The sequence below is a fragment of the Schistocerca serialis genome, chromosome 5 (genome assembly GCF_023864345.2).
Source record: "Schistocerca serialis cubense isolate TAMUIC-IGC-003099 chromosome 5, iqSchSeri2.2, whole genome shotgun sequence".
In the NCBI taxonomy this organism is placed as follows: Eukaryota; Metazoa; Arthropoda; class Insecta; order Orthoptera; family Acrididae; genus Schistocerca; species Schistocerca serialis.
The window spans coordinates 576,700,159-576,723,130 of NC_064642.1; the positions used below are offsets into that span (position 1 = coordinate 576,700,159).

General features: G+C 38.5%; 1 protein-coding gene across 1 annotated transcript in view; it reads right to left on the reverse strand.

The window, feature by feature from the left end:
• Window positions 1–22,972, reverse strand: part of LOC126482302 (laminin subunit alpha) — a 365,291-nt gene that overhangs the window by 202,585 nt on the left and 139,734 nt on the right. The window contains exons 17-22 of the mRNA XM_050106331.1: window positions 17,714–17,866; window positions 17,418–17,595; window positions 17,164–17,321; window positions 14,731–14,887; window positions 12,793–13,029; window positions 8,044–8,206 (exon numbers count right to left, since the gene is read on the reverse strand). Coding sequence (XP_049962288.1) covers window positions 8,044–8,206; window positions 12,793–13,029; window positions 14,731–14,887; window positions 17,164–17,321; window positions 17,418–17,595; window positions 17,714–17,866 — 1,046 coding nt within the window. The remainder of the gene's footprint in view (window positions 1–8,043; window positions 8,207–12,792; window positions 13,030–14,730; window positions 14,888–17,163; window positions 17,322–17,417; window positions 17,596–17,713; window positions 17,867–22,972) is intronic.

Here is a 22,972-nt window from a genome sequence, read left to right on the forward strand (position 1 = left end):
CAGTAAGACACCTGCAGTGTCCTGTGTCAAAAGGAAGCAAGTGCAAAACTGTCAGCAGTTTCAGCCTTCAGTGAATAATAGTACTTCTTCAGGAAATGTTAGCAAGGGACAGAAAAGATCATCCTGTACAATGCATGTATATAATTGAAGGCCTCATTGAAGTTGTTGAAGAGGTTGCTCCAGTAGTCACTGAGGGATCAAAGTGCAAATAACTGTAGATTGCAGTGCACACTGGAACAAACACTGTCAGTCATCTGGACTCTGGGATCATACTTGGATCATTCCATCAACTGGAAGAGCAGTTTGGGAAGACCAGCCTTGCTCAAATAACTTTTACAAAGGTCACTATCTACAGAATTTTCTCCAGAACTGAAACTGCCTCCCAGGATCTTGATTCTGAGTTGACTGAAAGGCTTGAACCAGGGACTTGGAAGATTCTGTGACAATATGGGTTATGATTTCCTTGAGTTGCACCACATATCTGAGGACTGAACATTCTCTCTAAATTAATGAATAGTGCACTACACATAACGGGCTGATAACCAGGTAGCTGACTGTGTATAGAGTGCACACAAATGTCTTCCTTTCTTACTAGAGACCAAATGTCAAAGTGCTCCTAAAAAGTAGTAGAGCTCATACAATACTAGGAATACAAAATTGACTAAAACCCAAAATTAGCAGTAGCAAGATTTTTATAATGAACGCATAGACTAGGTCTAGCCTCAGCAGCCAGAGACAGTGGTAATGTGTGTGTGAGCTGTGTTTGTGTGAATGTGTGTGTGCATGTAGTCTATTTCAGAAGGCCCTCTGGTCAAAAGCTTACCTCTTTCTGTTGTGCCTGTCTGTGAGTCAATATCTCCGCTTTATGGTGATCAGCAATCTATCCTTTTCATAATACTGTCATTAATTGAATCCTTCTGTAGACCACCAGTCTCACCACCCTCCTCCCACCCCCCCCCCCCCCCCACCCCCCCACATAACCAAAAAAGTTATAGAAAACCGTAGCTCGCTAGTACACATGTTCCCAGATCATACTGTCATCAGTGGAGGATACTTTAACCATGCCACAATTAAGTATAATAATTATAGTTTTGTAAGCAGTAACAATGATAAAACATTCATTGAAATAATGCTAAACGTTAGCTCTGAAATCAACTTAAAATGGATAGCTCAATAACGCAGTCACAATGAAAATACATTACATCGAATGGTAGGAAATTCGCCTAACCTCTTTGAGGATATCCATTTCAAAATTGGTTGTATCATCATTGATTACGAAGTATAAAACTCAGATAAAATGAGCAGATTGATTTACATGTCCCCTAAACTAGATAAAGAGTATGAAGTGTCATATCCTGACTTGAAATATTTAGCTTGGTCAGGAGTATATAGAGAAAATATGCTGAAGATGTATAGTTGGCCAAATGTTGGATAGATACATGTCTAGAAGAAAAGTTCATGATGAGAGGGACTCTCTATTGTACACAATTTCTGTAAGGAAACTTCTAAAGAAACAGAAACTACTACTCGATACGCGTAAAACATAGCATAGGATATACACTGCTTGACAAAAGAAGTGAAGCACCCAGAAGACACGGTCCAAAGTCAACGTAACATTGTACACATGCACACCATCGGCTGGTATGTATGAAGACTGTTTAAAAAATTCCAGATCGTAATTTTGCGCCAATAAGGTGTTAGAGCAAAATGCGGTTGGCGTCTCTGCACTCACCTGTGTTTAATGTGTAACTCCTAGTAGTTTCATTGTTTTATGTCTGTTAGTTATTTTTCAGTGCTGTATTAAGTATAACATTGAGTTACACAGTGTGTAAATTTTGAGATGGCAGAATTACAGGAGCAACGCGTCTGCATGAAGTTTTGCATGAAACTTAAGAAAACCCTTACAGAGAAAGAACAAATGATGCAGGAATCTACAGTGATGAGTGCTTAAGCCATGCTTGGTGTTAGGAGTGGTTCACACAGATCAAAAATAGCGGAACGGAAGTTAAATATGACCCTCATTCAGGATGCCATTCGATGTCTACTGATGACGCTCATGTCAGGAATGTCAACAAAACTGTGTGTGCCAATCGGGAACTAACTGTCCAAGAGATTGCAGAAGAACGTAACATGTCAGCTGGATTATGTGAGAAGGAAATGGCCTGAAATGTGGTGAGACAATTTATGGCTCTTGCACCATGAAAACTCACCTGCACATTCATCACTGTTGGTGCCTGACTACTGCACAAAAAACGAAATCATTGTGCTGTCACATCCTCCGTGCTCTACGGACCTGGCCGCTGCAGACTTTTTTTATTTCCAAAGTTGAAAACCCCATTGAAAGGATGAAGATCTGCAATGGCAGATAAGTTAAAAGAAAATTCACAGATGGGGTGTACCAAGACTGCTTGCTACAGTGGAAATAGCACTGGGAGCCTGTTATAGCCTGTTATAGCCACGAGCAACTGGCGAGTGATGCATGGCAGATAATAGAGATGCAAAGCCGCCAGGTGGGGGAGCCACTGGAGGTATCACTAACAATGAACAAACAGGACAGATGAACAAGTAGGGGATGACAGACACTACGACCAACCAGGAAACAACACAAGGCGAGCAAGCAAGAACTGAGGTGATGAACAAGGCGAGACAACAACAATGCAGGAACACTCCAAACAATGACAGTATGTATCTCAACACCATAAAATGGAACGCAGTATGGCCAAGATACACACGCGAACTATAGCGAGTACCAGACTGCCGTGGCAGAAATGCACAGCCGCCTAAATACATAACCATGAGAAATGCGACTGGCCGTGGACTTCATGTGGTACAGACAGTGGCACACTCGCACGGCAATGCTTGTGGCACATGTGTGCCCCAGAGCACAGAGATCCCTAGTGGGTATCCTGGTCCATACCCTCTGGTGCGCATTCAACTTCCACACCTTCCAACACTGGAGGAGCAGTGTATCAATTGTGAAGGGGAATATTTGCAAGAGGACCATGCACAATAAATAAAAGGTAAGTGTAGAAAAATTTTGTGGACAAAGTTCCAAATTTTTTGAACAGGCCTCAATTCTCTGCGACAGGTAGGACAGCCACCTGAGATCATTATTGTTGTTTGTGTTTAGAGTAGTTACCAGGCCTGGTAGGATATACAAGGGGCATGAACAGTGTCCCATGTTAAGTGATCACTGTGAAGGACATGAAGATACCAAATAAGGGGTCTCAGGGGAGGGGGGGGGGGGGCGCTCCATTTGGCTGGCTGGTCAAGCTGAGCAATATCCAGATTTGGGGATTTAGATGTGACAGTGGCTCAATGTTGGACAGCATGGGAATGTTAATGAAAGCATACTCGCACTCAAAGTTTTGGTCGACCTTGTCTGACAACCACAAGTGAGGATCACCACAATATGCACCAAGCACATCATTACCACTTCTCATCTGTGCCTGCCATCTGGAAACAAGCAATAAAAGCAATAAACTCCCTGCAACATTCTGTGTCATCTCCCAACATTACTCGGAGCCTAGCAGTGCCCAGGCTAGGGAGTTAACATCTCATGTGTAGGGTATTGCTAACTCCACAACACAAACATCCACATGCATAGTGGTGCCATGGCAAGGAAGCATGGATACTGACAAATGGCATCACATTGTGTTGAGTCATGAATCTCAGTGCTCCACTACCCCAGATGAAAATAGTCAGTGAGAATGGCAGTGGTCTTGGGAGAGGCCCCCTTCTTCCAATGTTTTGGAGAGGCACAGCAGTGCTATGCCTGGCATCATGGTGTGGTGTCATGACTGGTAGTGGTTCAGGGTGCTCTGATAACACAAAGGTACACCATGAACATCCTGCATCCTCATGTATTATCTGTCAAGTAACAGTGTGTGGTGCCATTTACAACAGGTCAATGATCAACAACATCAGCATGTGTCTCTATGAACTGTCTGCATAATTTTAACATATTCCTGTGGCCAGAAAGATGCCCACATCTGTCCCTGGTAGAACACATGGGGTTTAGTCAGACATCATCTCCATCCCAGTGCACATATTCAGGATATCAAGGAACAGTTACTACAATTGTGAGCCAGTTTGTCTCAGGGGAAGATACAAGAGCTTTATCTCACCCTTCCCAACTGGATCAGTGTATGCATCCAGGCCAGATGAGCACCAATATCATTATCGTAAATGGGCTCATTCTGCCAAGTTATTTTTAAATTTGGCTCTAGATAGAGAGATGTCAAATGGAACACCTTCAGCTGCTGAAAGCCTAACAACTACTGCAGCAGAATCTTATCGAAAAACATCACACAAAATGCAAATAAATCCTGCTCAAATGTAAAGGCTGTCAGTGGCACCGAAGTTAGTGTCCAGACACTCATTAATGACACATAAATTGAAGTTGAGGGTAGTAAAGCAAAAGCAGAAGTGCTGTCCTCTGTTTTCAAATGTTCCTCTATAAAGAAAAATCCACAAGAACTGCCCCAGTTTAATTCTCACACCAATGTAATGATGAGTGGTTGTAAGAAAAATCTGAAACCTCTAAAACTGAACAAAACTGCAGACTCTTCTGGAATTGCTGTGAGAGTCTCTACATAATTTGTGACTGAGTTAGCTGTTCTTCTAATCTTAATATGCTATAGAACACTGAAACAAAAACTGTGCCCTGTGGTTAAAAAAAAGTACAGTTTATACCTGTCTACATGAAATGTAGCAAATGTGATTCACGAAATTGCAATCCAATATATTTGACATTCATCCATTGTAGTAGCTTAGAGCATCTTCTGAGCATAGTCTAAAAAAAATGACTTTCTCCATGCCAAGTAGCATGAATTCTGAAAATGCTGGTCACATAAAATCCACCTCTTGTTTTTCTTACAAGACATAATGAAAACCAGGGATCAATGGAGCTAAGTAGATGCAGTATTTCCAAACTTTTGAAATGCATTTGATTTAGTACACCACCAACATGATTTACCAGTACAGAGAATGCAGCATGGTATCTTGCCAGGAGAATCATTGACAAATGTCTAAGTAACTTTAAGAGTGCTTTAAGGAAGTTTGTTGTGTATTAGTGAGCTGGAAATAATAATAACATCAGACTTTCATAGATGATGTAGTTACCATAATGAAGCACTATAAAATAAAGCAGCATATATGTTCAGTCAGATTTCTGCATGTACGAAATTTGTCCAGAAAATACGTATAAAAGTTGGATAATAACTTTATTTTACCATTATTCAGGTATTACAATATGGTCTCCTTCAAAGTACTCGCCCTGAGACACGATTGCTGAAAGTCTTCAGTTGTGATGTTGTTCAGTTGCCGTGTCGTTTCCACCTTGATGGCTTCCACATCTCCCAAGTGCCGCCCCCGAAGCACCATTTTGCATTTTGGGAACATGAAGAAGTCAAACAGGGCTAAATCGGGTGAATAAGGCAGGTGGTCTGTCACGGTGATTGAGCTTCAGGCCAAAAACTCGCGCACAACGAGCGACGTGGGGGCGGGCGCATTGTCGTGATGAAGGATCCACCTGCCCCCTTTTGCCAACTCCAGTCGAACTCGGGCCACACGAGCTCTGAGACATGTCAGAACTTCTGCCAACGCCATTTCCACAGTTGATAACATTGCTGAAAGTCTTCAGTTGTGATGTTGTTCAGTTGCCGTGTCGTTTCCGCCTTGATGGCTTCCACATCTCCCAAGTGCCGCCCCCGAAGCACCATTTTGCATTTTGGGAACATGAAGAAGTCAAACAGGGCTAAATCGGGTGAATAAGGCAGGTGGTCTGTCACGGTGATTGAGCTTCAGGCCAAAAACTCGCGCACAACGAGCGACGTGGGAGCGGGCGCATTGTCGTGATGAAGGATCCACCTGCCCCCTTTTGCCAACTCCAGTCGAACTCGGGCCACACGAGCTCTGAGACATGTCAGAACTTCAATGTAAAAATTTCCGTTCACTCTCCGGATGGGAGGGACAAATTCCTTGTGAACAATGCCCCTAGAATCAAAGAAAACAATCAACATTGTCTTCACATTGGACCTTGATTTTCGCAACTTTTTTGTTCTCGGTTCTCCTGCTAGTTTCCATTCCTTGCTTTGAGATTTGAGCTCCATATTGAATTCGTAAAACCAGGACTCGTCTCCAGTGATGACTCGGTTGGGAAAGTCCCCTCATTCCTCTGCTTTCAACCAGTTCTCACAGCACTCAACCCTCTATGCTTTTTGTTCTGGCATCAAGAGCTTCGGTACAATTTTCGCACACAATTTCTTCATTTCAAGTTTTTATGTCAGGATTTCATGAACAATTGTTTTGGGTATTGACAGCTCGTCAGCAATCATTCTGACTGTCAATCTACGGTCTTTAAGAACACAAGCCCGAATTCGTTCAACATTTGCATTGGAACTCGATGTCGATGGGCATCCCGGGCAAGGGTCATCGTTCACTTCTTCTCGGCCATCCCGGAACCCTTTTAACCACTTGTTCATGGTTGGTTCCTTCAGAGAAATGTCTCCGTAAACCTGTTTCAAACACTCAAAAATCTCACGGCCATTCTTGCCTAGCTTTGCAAGAAACTTGATGTTGATGCTCTGTTCCTCAATCAGAGAGAGCTCCATGCCGACAGCAGGTGAAAAAAGGTACCTGTCAACAAGCTGCCACACACTCCCACCTTCACGCAGAGTAATCTGACACGAACTGAGCGTTGATGGGATTGATTACAGCAGTAGTTCCACCTGGCGGTGACTGCAACTGGTAACATAAAGACATTATTCAACTTTCATACGTATTTTCTGGACAAACCTTATATGTTCAGTCAGATCTTGATATGTGCAAAATTGGCAATTTTCTTCAAAAATGTACTGAAATGTGAAACTGCAGACTTCACAAAACATAGTATCCTACGACAACAATGTTAATGCGATGTAGAACCTGACCTCTCAGGTTTACTTCCACCAGTACCTCTCCCCTACTTTCAACGTTTCACACAAGTACTTCTGCATACACTGCTGGATGAGCATTCCTGGAAGAAAGCTGCAGCAAATAGTGCGCTGTTTTGAAGCTTCCTAGTATATTAAAACTGTATGATAGACCTAGACTGAGACCTGCAACCTTGCCTATCTTATGACTGAACTATCCAGACATGACTCACAACAAGTTTGTACTTACTTTACAATTAACAAAATGTAGGAAGAATCCTTTATCCTCACTAGTTAAATACTGAATAGGCTTATTAATAAATACTGGTATGTTCCCATTATGCTCCTGCTAAGCTATTTGACCGCATAAATAGAAAAGTTGATAAGACTGTAAATAGTCAACGTATTGCATTACTGGTATTCCATGTTAATGTCAGAGTCTTGCCTAATAAGAGAAAGTAAATGGCCAATTTAACAGTCATGACAAAACAAAGACTAGATGAAAGGCCTAATAGAACATATCTTCACTAATAACTTACTCTTCATCTTCCTGGCTTACATAAATTACCTGCCAAAATTTTGAAACTGCAGGACAAAAAGCATAAAGCCTGCATAAAAAGCATAACGAATCACGAACTCTGTTCATCTCTCACATCAATGCTGCATCACATTCTGATATTACAGCCTCTGACTTCTTTAGACTACTCTCTGAATAAAGTATTCAGTTTTGATGGCAACTCAGAACTCGATGTAGACTTTGCTATCTTTCTTAGGTCATGTATTAACCTAATCATTGATGGATTATCTAAGATGGGGCTTGCTCAGAGTAATGTGTAATGTCTGTGTCTTTGTGCATTTTCAATAATTACTGTGTGCTCCTGCACACAAGTAGTGAATAAACCTATTTTACATAAGGAGATAAAATATATTAAATACTTGTTAAATTTAAACTATATATGGGAGTGTCATGAAATGAAATTTTTAGCCTCACCTATGACATGAGGTTCACACACAGGAATAAAGAACATATTACATTTGCCATGTTTCATTAATCAGTACACAACAAAGAAAAAATGCCTCCTTAAAATGAGGATATTTAAAAAAAATAGATAGAATCTGTTACACTCACTGGCAGCTTCCATTAAGAAGATCACACTGTTGATTTCCCTCAATAACTCCAAGAACATCACAACTGCAGTCTTCACATCCAATAATTGGATCAAATCCATATGTGTATGGGATGCACTGATCACATTTTTCTCCAGTAACTCTAGGTGGACATATACACTCACCTGAAAAGTTCATTAGTTTGGTTAAGGCATTTACAACAGAAATTTGCCAAGAATCACAAGTAACAAGATACAAAAATATTGATGGAGATGAATATGAGCTGAAAAAAAGTCTGCAAAGATTATTTGAACTGAATAGTGAGCTCAATAACCATGCATACTGTCTTATTTAACAGAACTATTGTAACATGTTATTTTATACAGTCACAGCATAGCAATTAATTGTAAATATAAAAACCAGCTAGAGAAAAAAGCACCTGTAATAAAGAAAAAAACGGACTAGACTTGAATAATTAGTCAACAGAAGTATATGTGAAATAATGTAAACACTTGAATATGTTTTTATTATTTGTCTCCATCCTAAATAGTTATGAAACTTGTAACTATGGTAGCCTAAAAAACTCCATACAAAAGGGTGAAAAATAAAAGTCCCTTGTTCCACTGTTGCTGCTGGCATGAATGACCCTACTGCTGATAACATACATTTGTCAAGAAGAAGAGCCACTAGCCCTCACGTAATTAAAACTCAACATTTTACATCGTCTTAAGCTTCATACAACTCTCAACAAGAACACAGAGTCACAAAAATCTACAAAAATTGCAACAGCTATGAAATTTAGAATACAAACCTAGGTATACAGGGCGGTCCATTGAACATAACCGGGCCAAATATCTCACGAAATAAGCATCAAAAGAAAAAACTACAAAGAACGAAACTTGTCTAGCTTAAAGGGGGAAACCAGATGGAGCTATGGTTGGCCCGCTAGATGGCGCTGCCATAGGTCAAACGGATATCAACTGCATTTTTTAAAATAGGAACCCCCAATTTTATTGCATATTCGTGTCGTAAATATGAATGTTTTAGTTGGACCACTTTTTTTGCTTTGTGATAGATAGTGCTGTAATAGTCACAAACATATGGCTCACAATTTTAGACGAACAGTTGGTAACAGGTAGGTTTTTTAAATTAAAATACAGAACGTGGGTATGTTTGAACATTTTATTTCAGTTGTTCCAATGTGATACATGTATCTTTGTGAACTTTTTGTTTCTGAGAACGCATGCTGTTACAGCATGATTACCTGTAAATACCATATTAATGCAATAAATGCTCAAAATGATGTCCGTCAACCTCAATGCATTTGGCAGTACATGTAACGACATTCCTCTCAACAGTGAGTAGTTCACCTTCCGTAATGTTTGCACATGTATTGACAATGCGCTGATGCATGTTGTCAGGCGTTGTCAGTGGATCACGATAGTAAATATCCTTCAACTTTCCCCACAGAAAGAAATCCAGGGACGTCAGATCTGATGAAAGTGCGGGCCATAGTATGGGGCATTGACGACCAATCCACCTGTCATGAAATGTGCTATTCAATACCGCTTCAACTGCACGCGAGCTATGTGCAAACCATCCTTCATGTTAGAAGTACATCGCCATTCTGTCATGCAGTGAAACATCTTGTAGTAACATTGGTAGAACATTACGAAGGAAATCAGCATACATTGCACCATTTAGATTGCCGTCGATAAAATGGGGGCCAATTATCCTTCCTCCCATAATGCCGCACCATACATTAACCCGTCAAGATCACTGATGTTCCACTTGTCGCAGCCATCATGGATTTTCCGTTGCCCAATAGTGCATATTATGCCGGTTTACGTTACTGCTGTTGGTGAATGACGCTTCGTAGCTAAATAGAACGCATGCAAAAAATCTGTCATCGTCCTGTAATTTCTCTTGTGCCCAGTGGCAGAACTGTACATGACATTCAAAGTCGTTGCCATGCAATTTCTGGTACATAGGAATATGGTACGGGTGCAATCGATGTTGATGTAGCATTCTCAACGCCGATGTTTTTGAGATTCCCGATTCCTGCACAATTTGTCTGCTACTGATGCACGTATTAGCCACGACAGCAGCTGAAACACCTACTTGGGCATCATCATTTGTTGCAGGTCGTGGTTGACATTTCACATGTGGCTGAACGCTTCCTGTTTCGTTAAATAACGTAACTATCCAGCGAACGGTCCAGACACTTGGATGATGTCATCCAGGATACCAAACAGCATACATAGCACAGGCCCACTGGGCAGTTTGATCACAATAGCCATACATCAACACGATATCTACCTTTTCCGCAATTGGTAAACGGTTCATTTTAACATGGGTAATGTATCACGGAGCAAATACCGTCCGCACTGGCGGAACGTTACGTGATACCACGTACTTATACATTTGTGACTGTTACAGCGCTATCTATCACAAAGCAAAAAAAGTGGTCCAACTAAAACATTCATATTTCTTTACGTACTACACGAATATACAATAAAAACTGGAGGATCCTATTTAAAAAAATGCAGCTGATATCCGTTTGACCTATGGCAGCACCATCTAGCGGGCCAACCATAGCGCCATCTGGTTTCCCCTTCAAGCTAGAGGAGTTTTGGTCTTTGTAGTTTTTTTGTTTGATGCTTATTTTGTGAGATATTTGGCCCAGTCACCATCTATGGACTACCCTGTATATAAAAAACAGTACCAACAAAAAGTAATTTGATAAGAGAGAAATGGCTTATGTGCACCACTGGCAATGCTGTCTCTTATGTTACCTGGAAGATCTGTGTTACACCAACACTGCTGTGACTGTGATATGTGTGTGATCTTTGGATAGGCGTTCATCATACCCAGCATCAAGTGGGTACCAGACCAAACAATGTGCCCACAACGTGGAATGACTGCTGTCATACTTACCAGGCCCTAACAAAATGCATAGCTCCAACTAGATTATTGACTCAAAAGTGTGGCACATAAAAGGGCATGGGCCTGTCGCTATTGATAGTTCAGTGCTGTTAACTGTAGACCAGAATGGTGGCATGCTAACCACTGAATTGCTTTAATTGTCCAGAAACTACAAATTCATCAAGTATGTGAATAGTACTACTGGAATACCGTTTGGCAACATGCAATACTTTGAATAAGTCTCATTTTAATCCACCAAACCACAGTCGCATTGAGTTGCTATTGAGTTAACACCAATCTGTAAGTTTCACTTTTGAGCAGTTTAATGGACATATACCAACTGCAGTTACTAGGGGACCAATGAATGCTGTAAGGAACCTCAACTTTTACATCTTGGGCAAGCAATTTGATCAAGATGATGTCAGAGCTCAGACAAACCCAACAGAACTACAAATTAAGGCAGTCCACTTCATGTATGATAAATCATGCAACTGACCTTTACTACATTTAGCTTAATATAAAATAGTTAAAACAAACCTGGGAGTTCAATTATTTAATCCACTTCCTTAAAAAACAAAACTATCTTGTTGAAGACTTTCAGAAATATGATTCACAACATTAAAAAGCCAGTTTATACAACTGAAAAATTATTTACTTACAGTGATGATTTTGATTTGTCATATACAAATCAATGTTGTTTACTGTCTTTACTACTGTGTTTTGCTTTTACCTTGCTTGTATTGTTTGAACTACACTAAGTTACTTTGCTCAACCTATGGTAATACAATGCTTAAAGATTGATGAGTAAATTAACATTATCCTCCCACTTCCCTAGTTTGTTCATCTTTAAAGTAATTCCCCTATTTATTCCCTCTCTTGCACTTCCAATGAATGAGGTGTCTATAATTTTATGGATATTATCCAGGGAGCATCCCTTTCACTTTTTCTTATTACTAACTCTCAACTGATGACAAACTGCTGCCCTCTGATTAATTATCTCCTAAATAGAAAGTAACTATCATGCACTTGTTCTAAAAGAAGATAAACAAATGAAACTATATGATTCCAGAAACCTTTCCAAGTCTGAAACATCTATGACATATGTATGCAGGTTGAAGAAAAAAATGAAGATTAGTTCCAAGGCTAGGATTTGAACCCAGGTCTCGTTGCTTACTTGGCAGCTGTACTAACCACTATGCCGTCCTGGCACAGGATCCCCCATTTCGTTCGATGCTGAGGTTCTATTCCAATACAGCTGGAGAGCCTCTGCAATGCTGTTCGAGTTTATGGGAAAACAAAACGGGCTGAGATGTGAATGGGAATTTGGACCGAGGAGGGAGGCGTGCTAGTGGAGTCTATGCAACTGTGCAGAGCCACTGTGCAAAGCAGGTGCATTGTTTAGCTCATCTGCCTAGTGAGCAGGTAACCTGGGTTTGAATCCTGCCCTTGGTGCAAATTTTCACTTGCACTTCAGTCAACATATATACATCAAGGAAGATAAAGTTGTAGTCATATGAAGTCACCATGAAAAAAAATCTAACAATGATATTACAAATCAACGATCCCCTCTTTTACAAAGTACAGTATTACTATATTTTTATGATATTCCGGATGATTCCAGTTTTGTCATTCTAATCCTTGCTTGTAATGAAACAATCTTCCTGTTTACATGTTCTGTCATTTTTCTTCTTTCACATCCAAAAGCTCATTAAGCACAATTTACACTTAAATTGTTTTATCAACAATCTAAGACCACAATTTCAAGACTAGTTTTCTTCCCTGTACTTATACTTGTGGTCTTTCTTTTCCAGACTGCAAACCTACTTGAAGAATTTCAGAAGCTTACCTGTAAATGTTTCACATAAAGCAGTAGAAGGGCAGTCACATGGTCTGCAGTCTGGGAAACCAAAAAAACCAGTCTTACACAAATCACAATTTCTGCCAATCACATTAGGTTTGCACGTGCACTGCCCACCAAATTTTTCACACTCAAAACTGAGTGATCCTTCAACATTACAGGAACATGGCAGAGCACCATTGTTGTACTCAGTTGTGATTGAAAACACAGCATCACGACAGAAACCTGTAAACAGAAACATGAAAGTTTGAGAAACTTCTGAGGAATATTTGTTTGGCAGAAAAAAATTAATTCTCTTTATTATAATAAAGATAGTTGTAGAAATAACTCCATATTTTGAAGCCCAACATACACCAATAAAATATGTTCCATATAAAATTACTTCATTCATGAAAAGCACACATGGTACATTTTTATCCAAACATCTTTCAAAGATAACAACACGTATTTCTGACCTTTATCAGTGACATATTTTTGAAGACATTTATACACTTACGGGGAATAATAATACAAAATAAAGACAGAACACTGCAAAACAAATGTGCAAATTACATATGGATAGTTGATTCTTGTTTGTGAACTGTAATAGGAATATTTTACAACAGCTGCTGATAAACATACTACATTATAGCTTTTGCAGTTATCTAATCTCATTCCCCATCACTACATCAATCCATATCACATTTGACATCACTTCACCTCACGCAATCCATAAAACCACTACGTTTTCTACAATAAGAGCTGAGCACCAATTAAGTAAAACATATTAGATATACTATGGCAACTCCACATTCCATTCTTGTTCTTTAATTTTTCAAACAATGGAAAATCCAGGATGGAATACTAACATTATGGAAAAAATCAAACAACGGAAAATCCAGGATGGAATGTAACAATATTATTGAAAGGAAAGTGGTTTCAGCTACCTGAGACTGCAGTCATGTGTGTGAGTTGCGTTTGTGTGTGTGTGTGTGTGTGTCTTTGTGTGTGTGTGATCTATTGTTGACGTAGGACTTAATGGCTGAAAGCTTTATTTGTGACAGTATTTTTGTTGTGCCTATCTGCGACTCAGTTATCTCTGCTATATGGTGAGTAGCAACTTTCGTTTTCATAATATTGTAACAATATGGAAAGGATAGATTGCTACTCACCACATAGAGGAGGTGTTGAGTCACAGACAGATACAACAAAATAGAATGCTAGAAATATTTCAGCTTTCAGGCACTCCTTCTTCAGAAATAGAAAACTCACATGTGGACAACTCACATACACATTGACACTGTCTCTGGGCAGTAAGGCCTGACTGTGACTGTATCTGATGTGAGCAGTAGTTTAGCTGGGAAGGGTAGTGGGGGGGGGGGGGGTTGAAGAAGAGCCATGGTGTGAGGAGGGGGGGGGGGGGGAGGACAACAAGGTAGTGCTGACAGAACACACTAGTGCTGCCAGTGGGAGAGTGCAGCAATGGGGTGGGAACAGGATAGGGCTGTTTGACCAAGCATCAGGAGGCTGTTCCATGTATGGGAGTGGGGGATGGAAGACATGTGTAGAGCTGGAGTGGGAATGGAGATGGAGATAGGCAGGTGAAGGACATGGAGTAGTGAATGAGTTAATTAGCTGATTGCTTAATTAACACTAATTTATTAATTATAACATTAATATTAAATTTATTTATTCATAATTTTTTTCATTATTTGATAGTTCCAAGTTGGCATAAATAGACCCTACGTTTCAAACATCTTCAGGGAAAACAAACTACCATTGATTCACAAAGGCTCACTAATTGCACCAAACAAAGCGATCAGATGTACGGCAGATATTTATAAAGGCAATAGAAAGAAAGAGGGTATAAGAAAAAGTACTTTTACTTTTCTTGCATGTTTGCAGTTAGAGACAAGCTACTAAAACTTCAGAGCTCTTGGGTTGTACCTTCTGTATTGGTATCCATGTAGAAATGATTATGGCCACATTGCTTGATAAATGCACCAGTGTGATCTATAGGTTCTTCCTCAAGAATTTCCTCTGTGAACTGGTCAGCTGGTACCAAAAGTACATAATCCAGCCATACACTTTTCTTATCAGGAGCCTGAAACATAAATATCATTGAGTTGTATGTTAACAATTGTTCCAAAACAAGGTTTTGTAAATCTGTATCAAAATAGTTCAGATGGCTGTTTATGGCAATAAAAATTATTTGTAATAAAATTCAGGTTCAGGACGGCATCAACATAAAATAGTGTTAGCTTAATTCTTAATGTCACAGACCAAAGCAAACTTTCAGAGGTGAAGATGGAAAAAAGAACGGATGAGGAAATAGAAGTCAGAGTTTAAAAAAGAGCACCCTCATGCTGATATATGATGGGTGAGGAAAACTGTACCATTACTAAGCAACTGAAGTAAAGTCACCAACATAATTAGTGCTAAAAAAGTTGTGCTGTTAGGTATCAGACAGTAAAGGTACAAATATACAGATATGGTAATACACACTTCGGTCACCAATACTTTCTGAGTGAGTATAAAATCTGTCCAGGGTTTACAGTGATCTATACTTGGTTCCTTTATCTGATCTTTTATTTATCTTCTATCTAAATGCTTTTTTCTGCCAAAATGAGGGTGGGGAGGGGAAAGGCTCATAGTGGAGTTCTGGAGGCTTGAAAATATGTCATTTGTCTCATTCTAAACACAAATCTGATTTGTTGTGGAATACGTGCAAGAATAATGTAACATGGGGCCCACAAGTGATGTCAGAACATGCTACAAATTTCCTGGTGTAGTACTAATACTTTCAATTAAAAAGAAAATGACTGATCTGCAAACAAGGTAACTGATAAATGCTATTGAAACTTTTTATACAGTTTCCAGATGTGTAATACAAATGTAGTCAAGAAGTTAAATGTGTAGGATATGAACATATGAACTCAGTCTTGCACAATGACTAAGTCTTTTATTTACTTTTCAAATTTTCTGCCATAATTTGGGGTAATAGGATTTAATTTTGCTATTATTTACTTAAGAGTAAGAAGACAAAAGACATTTGATCTCCCTGGGGCTTTACTGCCAATTTATATTCATACGGTGCTGAAAGTGTGAAATGAATAATTCCAAGATTAGGAATATGGTTGTTTGTATTGTTTATTCTAATACTAAGACCGAAAAAAAATAATTACAGAATACAACCTATTTCTTAAAAAATGATAATGGATCTATTAATACATCATCATCTGCTGAAGGCAAAACTTCACTGTTATAACCATCCACCCCCATCTCTTACCAATTGTACCATTGGACTGTAGCTTCTGGTCCATTAATGACACTTTGAAGTATGGATCTCATCGGACTTCCTCATGGCTCTCTTTCTGAATGTTCAAGGGTGTTCATTATGAAATTACTATGTGAAATTAAGGCTCACATTATTTTACTCATTTTATGTATGGTAATGATCAATTTATTATTTTTCATTTGCTTAATATCTTTTATTTAAATCCAGGATGTTTTTTGTAACTCTTAGCCATATCCATGACTCAACTTTTTGTAACTGTTTCCTTCCCTGTTTCTGAAGTGTCACAATTCACAACCACAGCTTAAAATACTCCACATAAAGTCTTGATATTATTATTATTATTATTATTATTATTATTATTATTATTATTATTTCCATATTACCAAAGTTTATTGGTAACAAATTAAAAATTTTTCTTTAGACATTTCTTCTTATTCCTATATTATCACAGTTTGTTGGTAACAAATTAAATATCTTTCTGAAGTGGAATGTAAGCAATGGAAGGAGCAAAGGAAACAAATCACAATACAGCTGAATTATTGAATAGCCAACAATAAATTATGTTGAAATATTGCTATGTTTGTCTCTATGTTCTTCAAACGAAACTAATATAGAGTACACATACACACACATATGCAACCACACTCATGGCTACAGTAACCCACACAAGCACATGCATGGCTACATTATCCCAGCCAACTGCAGATTATGCTGCAGTGCTGGTGCAATGCAATCAGATGGGATAATTGAGCCATGCAGGTGCATTTACGCGTATGTGTATTTTGTAATAGTATTTCTGAAAAAGGACATCGTCTGAAAGCCTTGCAATATTTTCAGTCTTGTTTATATGCCTATTGAACATTCAACACCTTAACTGTACTATGAGTTGTTATGTTTATGTTTTACATTATTTAGACTTTTTATATAATCAGTTATTGTACTACTCAAGTAGAAAAGATCAGTTACTAAAAACAAAACAAAAATGATGACATCAGAGAAAATTCTTAACAGGCAGTCTCCAAATTTTCTTACATTTAGAATACTCAAGTCATTCAAAACAGAAACTATAATTACATACTAACCTTAAAAGTGAGAATATAGTTCTCAGTTAACTGAAAATTGGTGTTCTGATCTGACTGTCTAATTACAGAACGACACCCTGAGTTGGATGGGCAGTGCTGAACAGGCAGCTTAGCTTCATAAAACTGACCATTGTGTACCACAACATCTAAATCAAATGCTGAAAACGAAAATTTACATAAAAGCAATAACGTTGAGGCACATACTTCATCAATGTACAACCTCAAAACTTCCTAAATGTATTACAACTAATTACCTGGGTGATCTGGTTGATAGTATCTCACAACAAAAACATATGAACCAGGGCTTGGCACCTTATGCATCACATCAATCATTGGATCTGAATGATCTAAATAGATAAGCTGTGTACTGTTGTCAAATAGACGTGGCACTTCCTTGGCAACACGTTGTTCGTTGCCTGTCTCAAATTCAACCTATAAAATACACTGTTAATGTAGTTAACACTTAAATACAAAAGAGTAGAAATTAGGGAAAAGAAATACTGCCTTACACTACATAATCTAAAACACAGTAAGAAAAGAATGTGAGTACCTTCTTTGAGTTTGGTGGTCTGTGAAACAATGCTTGAACACAATTTCCATCTTTTCTGACACATGCTGGCTTAGGCTGCTGATAATCCACAGACCATTCCTCAAAAGGTATAGCAACAACAGAGTCTAGTGCAATATTTGTGTCATTCCTGCCCTGGAAATTAAAAAAAGAAAAAACAAAAATTACTTCTATTCTAAAAAATATGATGACAGAATTAACTGTTATACATAAAATGAAATGCTCTGTAGAAATATGAGAAACTAGTGTGGGTTTTCAAAGGAAGACATGGAAAATTGTTCAGATAATAGACAAACTATCCAGTAAAACTATATGTACTCTTAGTAGAAACTATTTATACTTTTCCTTTGAAATAAATACTAAGAACTGGCCTCAGTGATAATTGAAATCCTTCACTTTTATCAAAGCTCTAATCACAGCAGCAAGATTTCTTATTATTTGTCATGAAAAGTGGATTCATTTATTTCTTGAGGGAGGCTGAAAGAGTGATCATTCTGGGGACCATTCCCACATAGGTTTAATTCTGTGTTCTTATTCACTCTTAAGGTGTTTAAGGAATTAATATAAAAGCTTTTCTGCAATGTTGTTTCTCATAAACCTTACTTTGGAGAAGGCTGCAGTGATGTGTTGAAAAAAGTAGTTGGCATCACTATAGTGAATTTTAGACAGTGGGCATCATGCAGGCATTGAACTTTAAAATCAAATGCACTTATATTAAATTGCACTATGAATACTACATGTACCAATTCATTGGGTAACTGGTAAACACTTCCCAGTTTAGTGCAGGACTCTAACCAATTGCTTGAGAGATACTCAAACAGTGAAACACTGCCCTGTTGATATACCACTGTCAGCGGCTGTGACTTTGACAGTACACCTTCTACACAGCTACAAGAAGGTAATCAAAGCACTTACTTGTCATGAGACAGCAGAAAACATCTGCTAGGAAGTCCCAGCCACTGATTTGTAGAGATGTAAGTATGTCGGTACAGGGTGCATGCGGCTTAAGAAGGGGTTATTTAAGTTAATATGAGCCTGGTTTTATTAAAGTAAATGGACAAAAAAGATGATGTCCAAGACTGTAATATTATTATGGGCAGATAAATGTTATTACTGTTATTAAAGCAATCTGATGACTTGTAACCACTGTTGAACAGTGCCACATGATCCAAGAAAATGGGTCTGATCAAACAGCTGCATATAACTTAAATATGGTCTTCCTCTGAGTAAAGTATCCTCATACTTTAAACTTGCTACAAACCACTGCCTGGGATGTTCTGCTGTTATCCCACTTCCTAGAGTTATTTAATGCATTATTTTGCTGTTTAAAGTGGTATATCATGCACCCAACATGTTATATGCCTTGCCCTACAAGCCATGAACCATGCTGAAAGGGGATGGCTTGTGTGCCACAACAACACAGACAACTGTAACATAGGGGCAATCACAATGGAAGGATACCTGTGGTAAGGCCAGACAAACCCTTGGTTTCTGAAGAGAGGGCAGAAATCTCTTCAATAGTTACAGGGCCAATGGTCTGGATTATTGATTGATCTGATCTGATCTGATTAGCTGAAATGGCATTGCTGTGCTAGTACTGCAAACGACTGGAAGCAAGGAGAAACTACACCCAATACTTTTCTTCCTCTGAAGATAAGCAGCTCTACTGGATGACATGATGATGTCATCCTCTTGGGCAAAATATTCTGGAGGCAGAATAGTCCCCCTTTCGGATCTCCGGAAGGGCTACTCAGGAGGATGTGATCAGGAAAAATGAAACTGGCATTCCATGGGTCAGACTGAAGAATGTTGGATCACTTAATCAGGTAGAAAGGTTAGAGAACTTAGAAATGGAAATTGATAGTCTGAAGGTAGACACAGCGAGACTTAGTAAAGTGAGGTGGCAGGAAGAACAGGACTTCTAACCAGGTCAGTACATAGTTATCAACACAAAATCAAATAGTCAAATAGGGGCAGTACAGGATAGGCCTACTAATGAATAAGAAAATAGGGATACAGAATTATGAAGAGCATTGTGAACACATTACTATACGCACACAAAGGCAACATTCATCACAATACTACCTCCACAGATAATAAAGAGATTGAAAGAACGTATGATTAGATAAAAGAAATTATTCAGGTAGTTAGGGAAATGGAAATTTTCTTGTGACGGATGACTGGAATTCAACAGTAGGGATAGGAAGAGAAGAAAGAACAATAGGTGAACATGGACTGAGGGAAAGGAATGAGAGAGGGAGTCATCTTGTAGAATTCTGCACAGAGTTTAATTTAATCATCACTAACCCTAGCTTTATGAGTCAAGAAAAGGGTGTATACATGGAAGAGATCTGATAACACTGGAAGGTTAGAGATTGATTACATAATGGGAAGATAAGAGATTCTGAAGCCATATTTTAAACTATAAGTCAGTGAACTCATTACCTTAATTTATTTGTTATGAACTGCAGACAAGTCTGAAGACATTTCAAAAATGAAGGAAATGAAGGAGAAGTGAACTGAATAAATTAGAGGGACCAAAAATTATTGGAAGTTTCAGAGGGAGTATTATGGAACATTGAACTGAAACAGAGGAAAGGAAGACAATAGAAGATGAATTGGTACTTCTGAGAGATGAAATAGGAAATCAGCAGAGAATCACATAAGCCTAGTAGCAATTCCTGGGTAATAAGAAGATAGTGAATTTAACTAATGAAAGGGTAAAAGACAAAAATGCAGCAAATGAAGCAGACAAAAGCGAATACAGGTGTCTAAAAAATGAGACTGACACAAAATGCAAAAACGGCTAAGCAAAAGGACCTTTGCAGAAAACTAAAGCAACTTTCTTGAATATCAATAGCTCAGATGACAAGCTAGTATTGAGCAAAATAGGGAAAGGCATGCATTTGTTTTGTGCTGGACTGGTAGCAATAGAGTTATCTCTAGCCAAATGGTGAAGTTGGAATTGGAAGAGCTCATCCTGGACTAGACTGTTATTTGCACTCTATTACATTATATATTTTAGGATCGGATGTTCCAGTAAAAGTTGAGACCTTTGAACAGTCAGTGTGGTGGCACTGAGCTATAAGCAACACAATAGCAGAAGTAGTTGCAGTGTAATTATTACTGTTGTGCATAGGTGGACTTTTGACAGAGACTACAGTATAAATGATACCACAGGGTAAATGCTGCTTTCATACTGTCAAGACATAAGTGCAGTCTATGCTTCAAGTCTGGGCTACGATGTTTTTGTGTGATTTGCAAGAACTGCTGTGTTATGTGTTCACAATGTTGCCAATAACTGCCACAGTCATAACAGACCACTGCTGACCACATCGCTGCCCAGCAGTGTTGCTGTTTTTTCACAGTGCCAAGGCAATCAAGTGCCATGTCACTATAGGAGTGTTGCTGTCTGTTCAATGTGTGGCCACCTGTAAGTGCCACAGCCAAGCCATGCTGCAGTACCCAACAGTTTACTGTTCCATAGCATCAAGCAACATATTTGAGATAAGTAACAGCAACAGTTGCTCAGTTCCTATTTCTGTTTTGAATCATGAGCCATGGCCAACGAAATTGACAAGGCGCAAAGCGATTGTGGGTCAGAAGCACGAACGATTCAAGTAATTGTAAAATAAGAGAAGAAACAGGTTGGGTGCCAGGTAGTCAACTCTCTATACTGTTTGATAAATTGAGTAAGAAGTTAGAAATGATGGATTCCATGACATGGAACATAGATTCAAAAATTGAGAGAATAAAATCTGAGATAGTGGGAGAGGTGGATTCCAAAATAGGGACTATGTAATATGTGTTAGTTAGGGAGTTGGAATCAAAACTTAGTGATTAACTTTGGAAATATTATCAATACAAAATTTGAGGAATTAAAAACAGAGCTTGAGGATAAAATAATTGTTTTGAGTAGGATATGGGATGTGTTATCAAAATCTGATGTACTAAAGGGGAATAATTGTTGTCATAAAACTGTGGATAGTGATCTTCATTATGATAAATCAGAACACACTGAGGAAAAAGTAAATGAAATTGAAATCAGTCATGGGGAATCGGAATCAAAAATTTATGAAGAAGCAGCTGTAGTCTGTGACCAACCAGATTACACTGAGGATAGAGTAATTAAAATTAAAGTTAACATTGAGGAGGAAATTAAAATTTACAAAGAGGAGTTACTCTGAAATAAGAAATATAGAAGAGGGGATGATGATTAATGTGAAAACTGTGGTTAGTGATTTTGGGCTTACTGAGCACAAGTGCAGGGCAGTGTAAAATATAAATGGCAAACAGAGGCAGAATTAAATTGTATGGATGTAAATGGGTGTAAGAAGGACATTAAATATAACAATTCAAGATTAAAAAAGAATGTAGGCATTACTGAAAGAGAAAGATTCGGTTTAAGAAAAGTAGTGTTTGATGAAGTAGATGGGGAAATAATTTCATCTGTGGAACTTGCCAAGGGACATGGGAGGTATAATTGTATTGAGTTGTTTAATGATGGGAAAATGCTGGATTTAAGAAAAGATATGTTAAGTATAGGGGCTGAGCAAGGAAATTTGTTAACAGAATCTGCCAGGGGGCATGGAATGTGTGTATGTGATGAGTTATGCAGGGGAGAGAGCAAATTTGATGCTGTAAGTTTCTTGACAGTTGGCTGGAAGAATTTTAAATAATACAGATGCTTTGGCAATGCTGAAGAAGAAAAGAGGGAGATTTGTATATGACAGAAGAAGTCCATTACAGGGAAAGGAGAAACTGTGGAAAAACAGGGATGTGTCTGAGGAATGGGAGTCTATACAATGTACATAGTGGCTGTACAAAAATTAATGCAATTTGTTTTTATTCCATTAAACTGTATAGTACATGTAATTAGGATGGAATGATGGTTAGAACAACCTGGGAGCCACATTTGTGAGTACCAACACCTTTGCTGCTTGGAACACTGCCCTTAAATGTCTCACAACCCCATTATTATTGTGACGTATTTTCATGGGCATGGTTAATTATCATTGGTACAGACAACAGACAGCTCACCTACAGTTTTATATCTATCGCAAAGTAAAAACTCAAGGACACTGACAACAGACTACAATTATGCAGATGGCTTTCCAAAAAAGAAACCTGATAAACTGCATATGACCATCAGGGTCCACAGTAGTTATGTTTAACATTTATGAGATGAGCCTCTAACACTACAGGCCATATTCTGTGTAAACTTTATTAAAGATCTCAAAC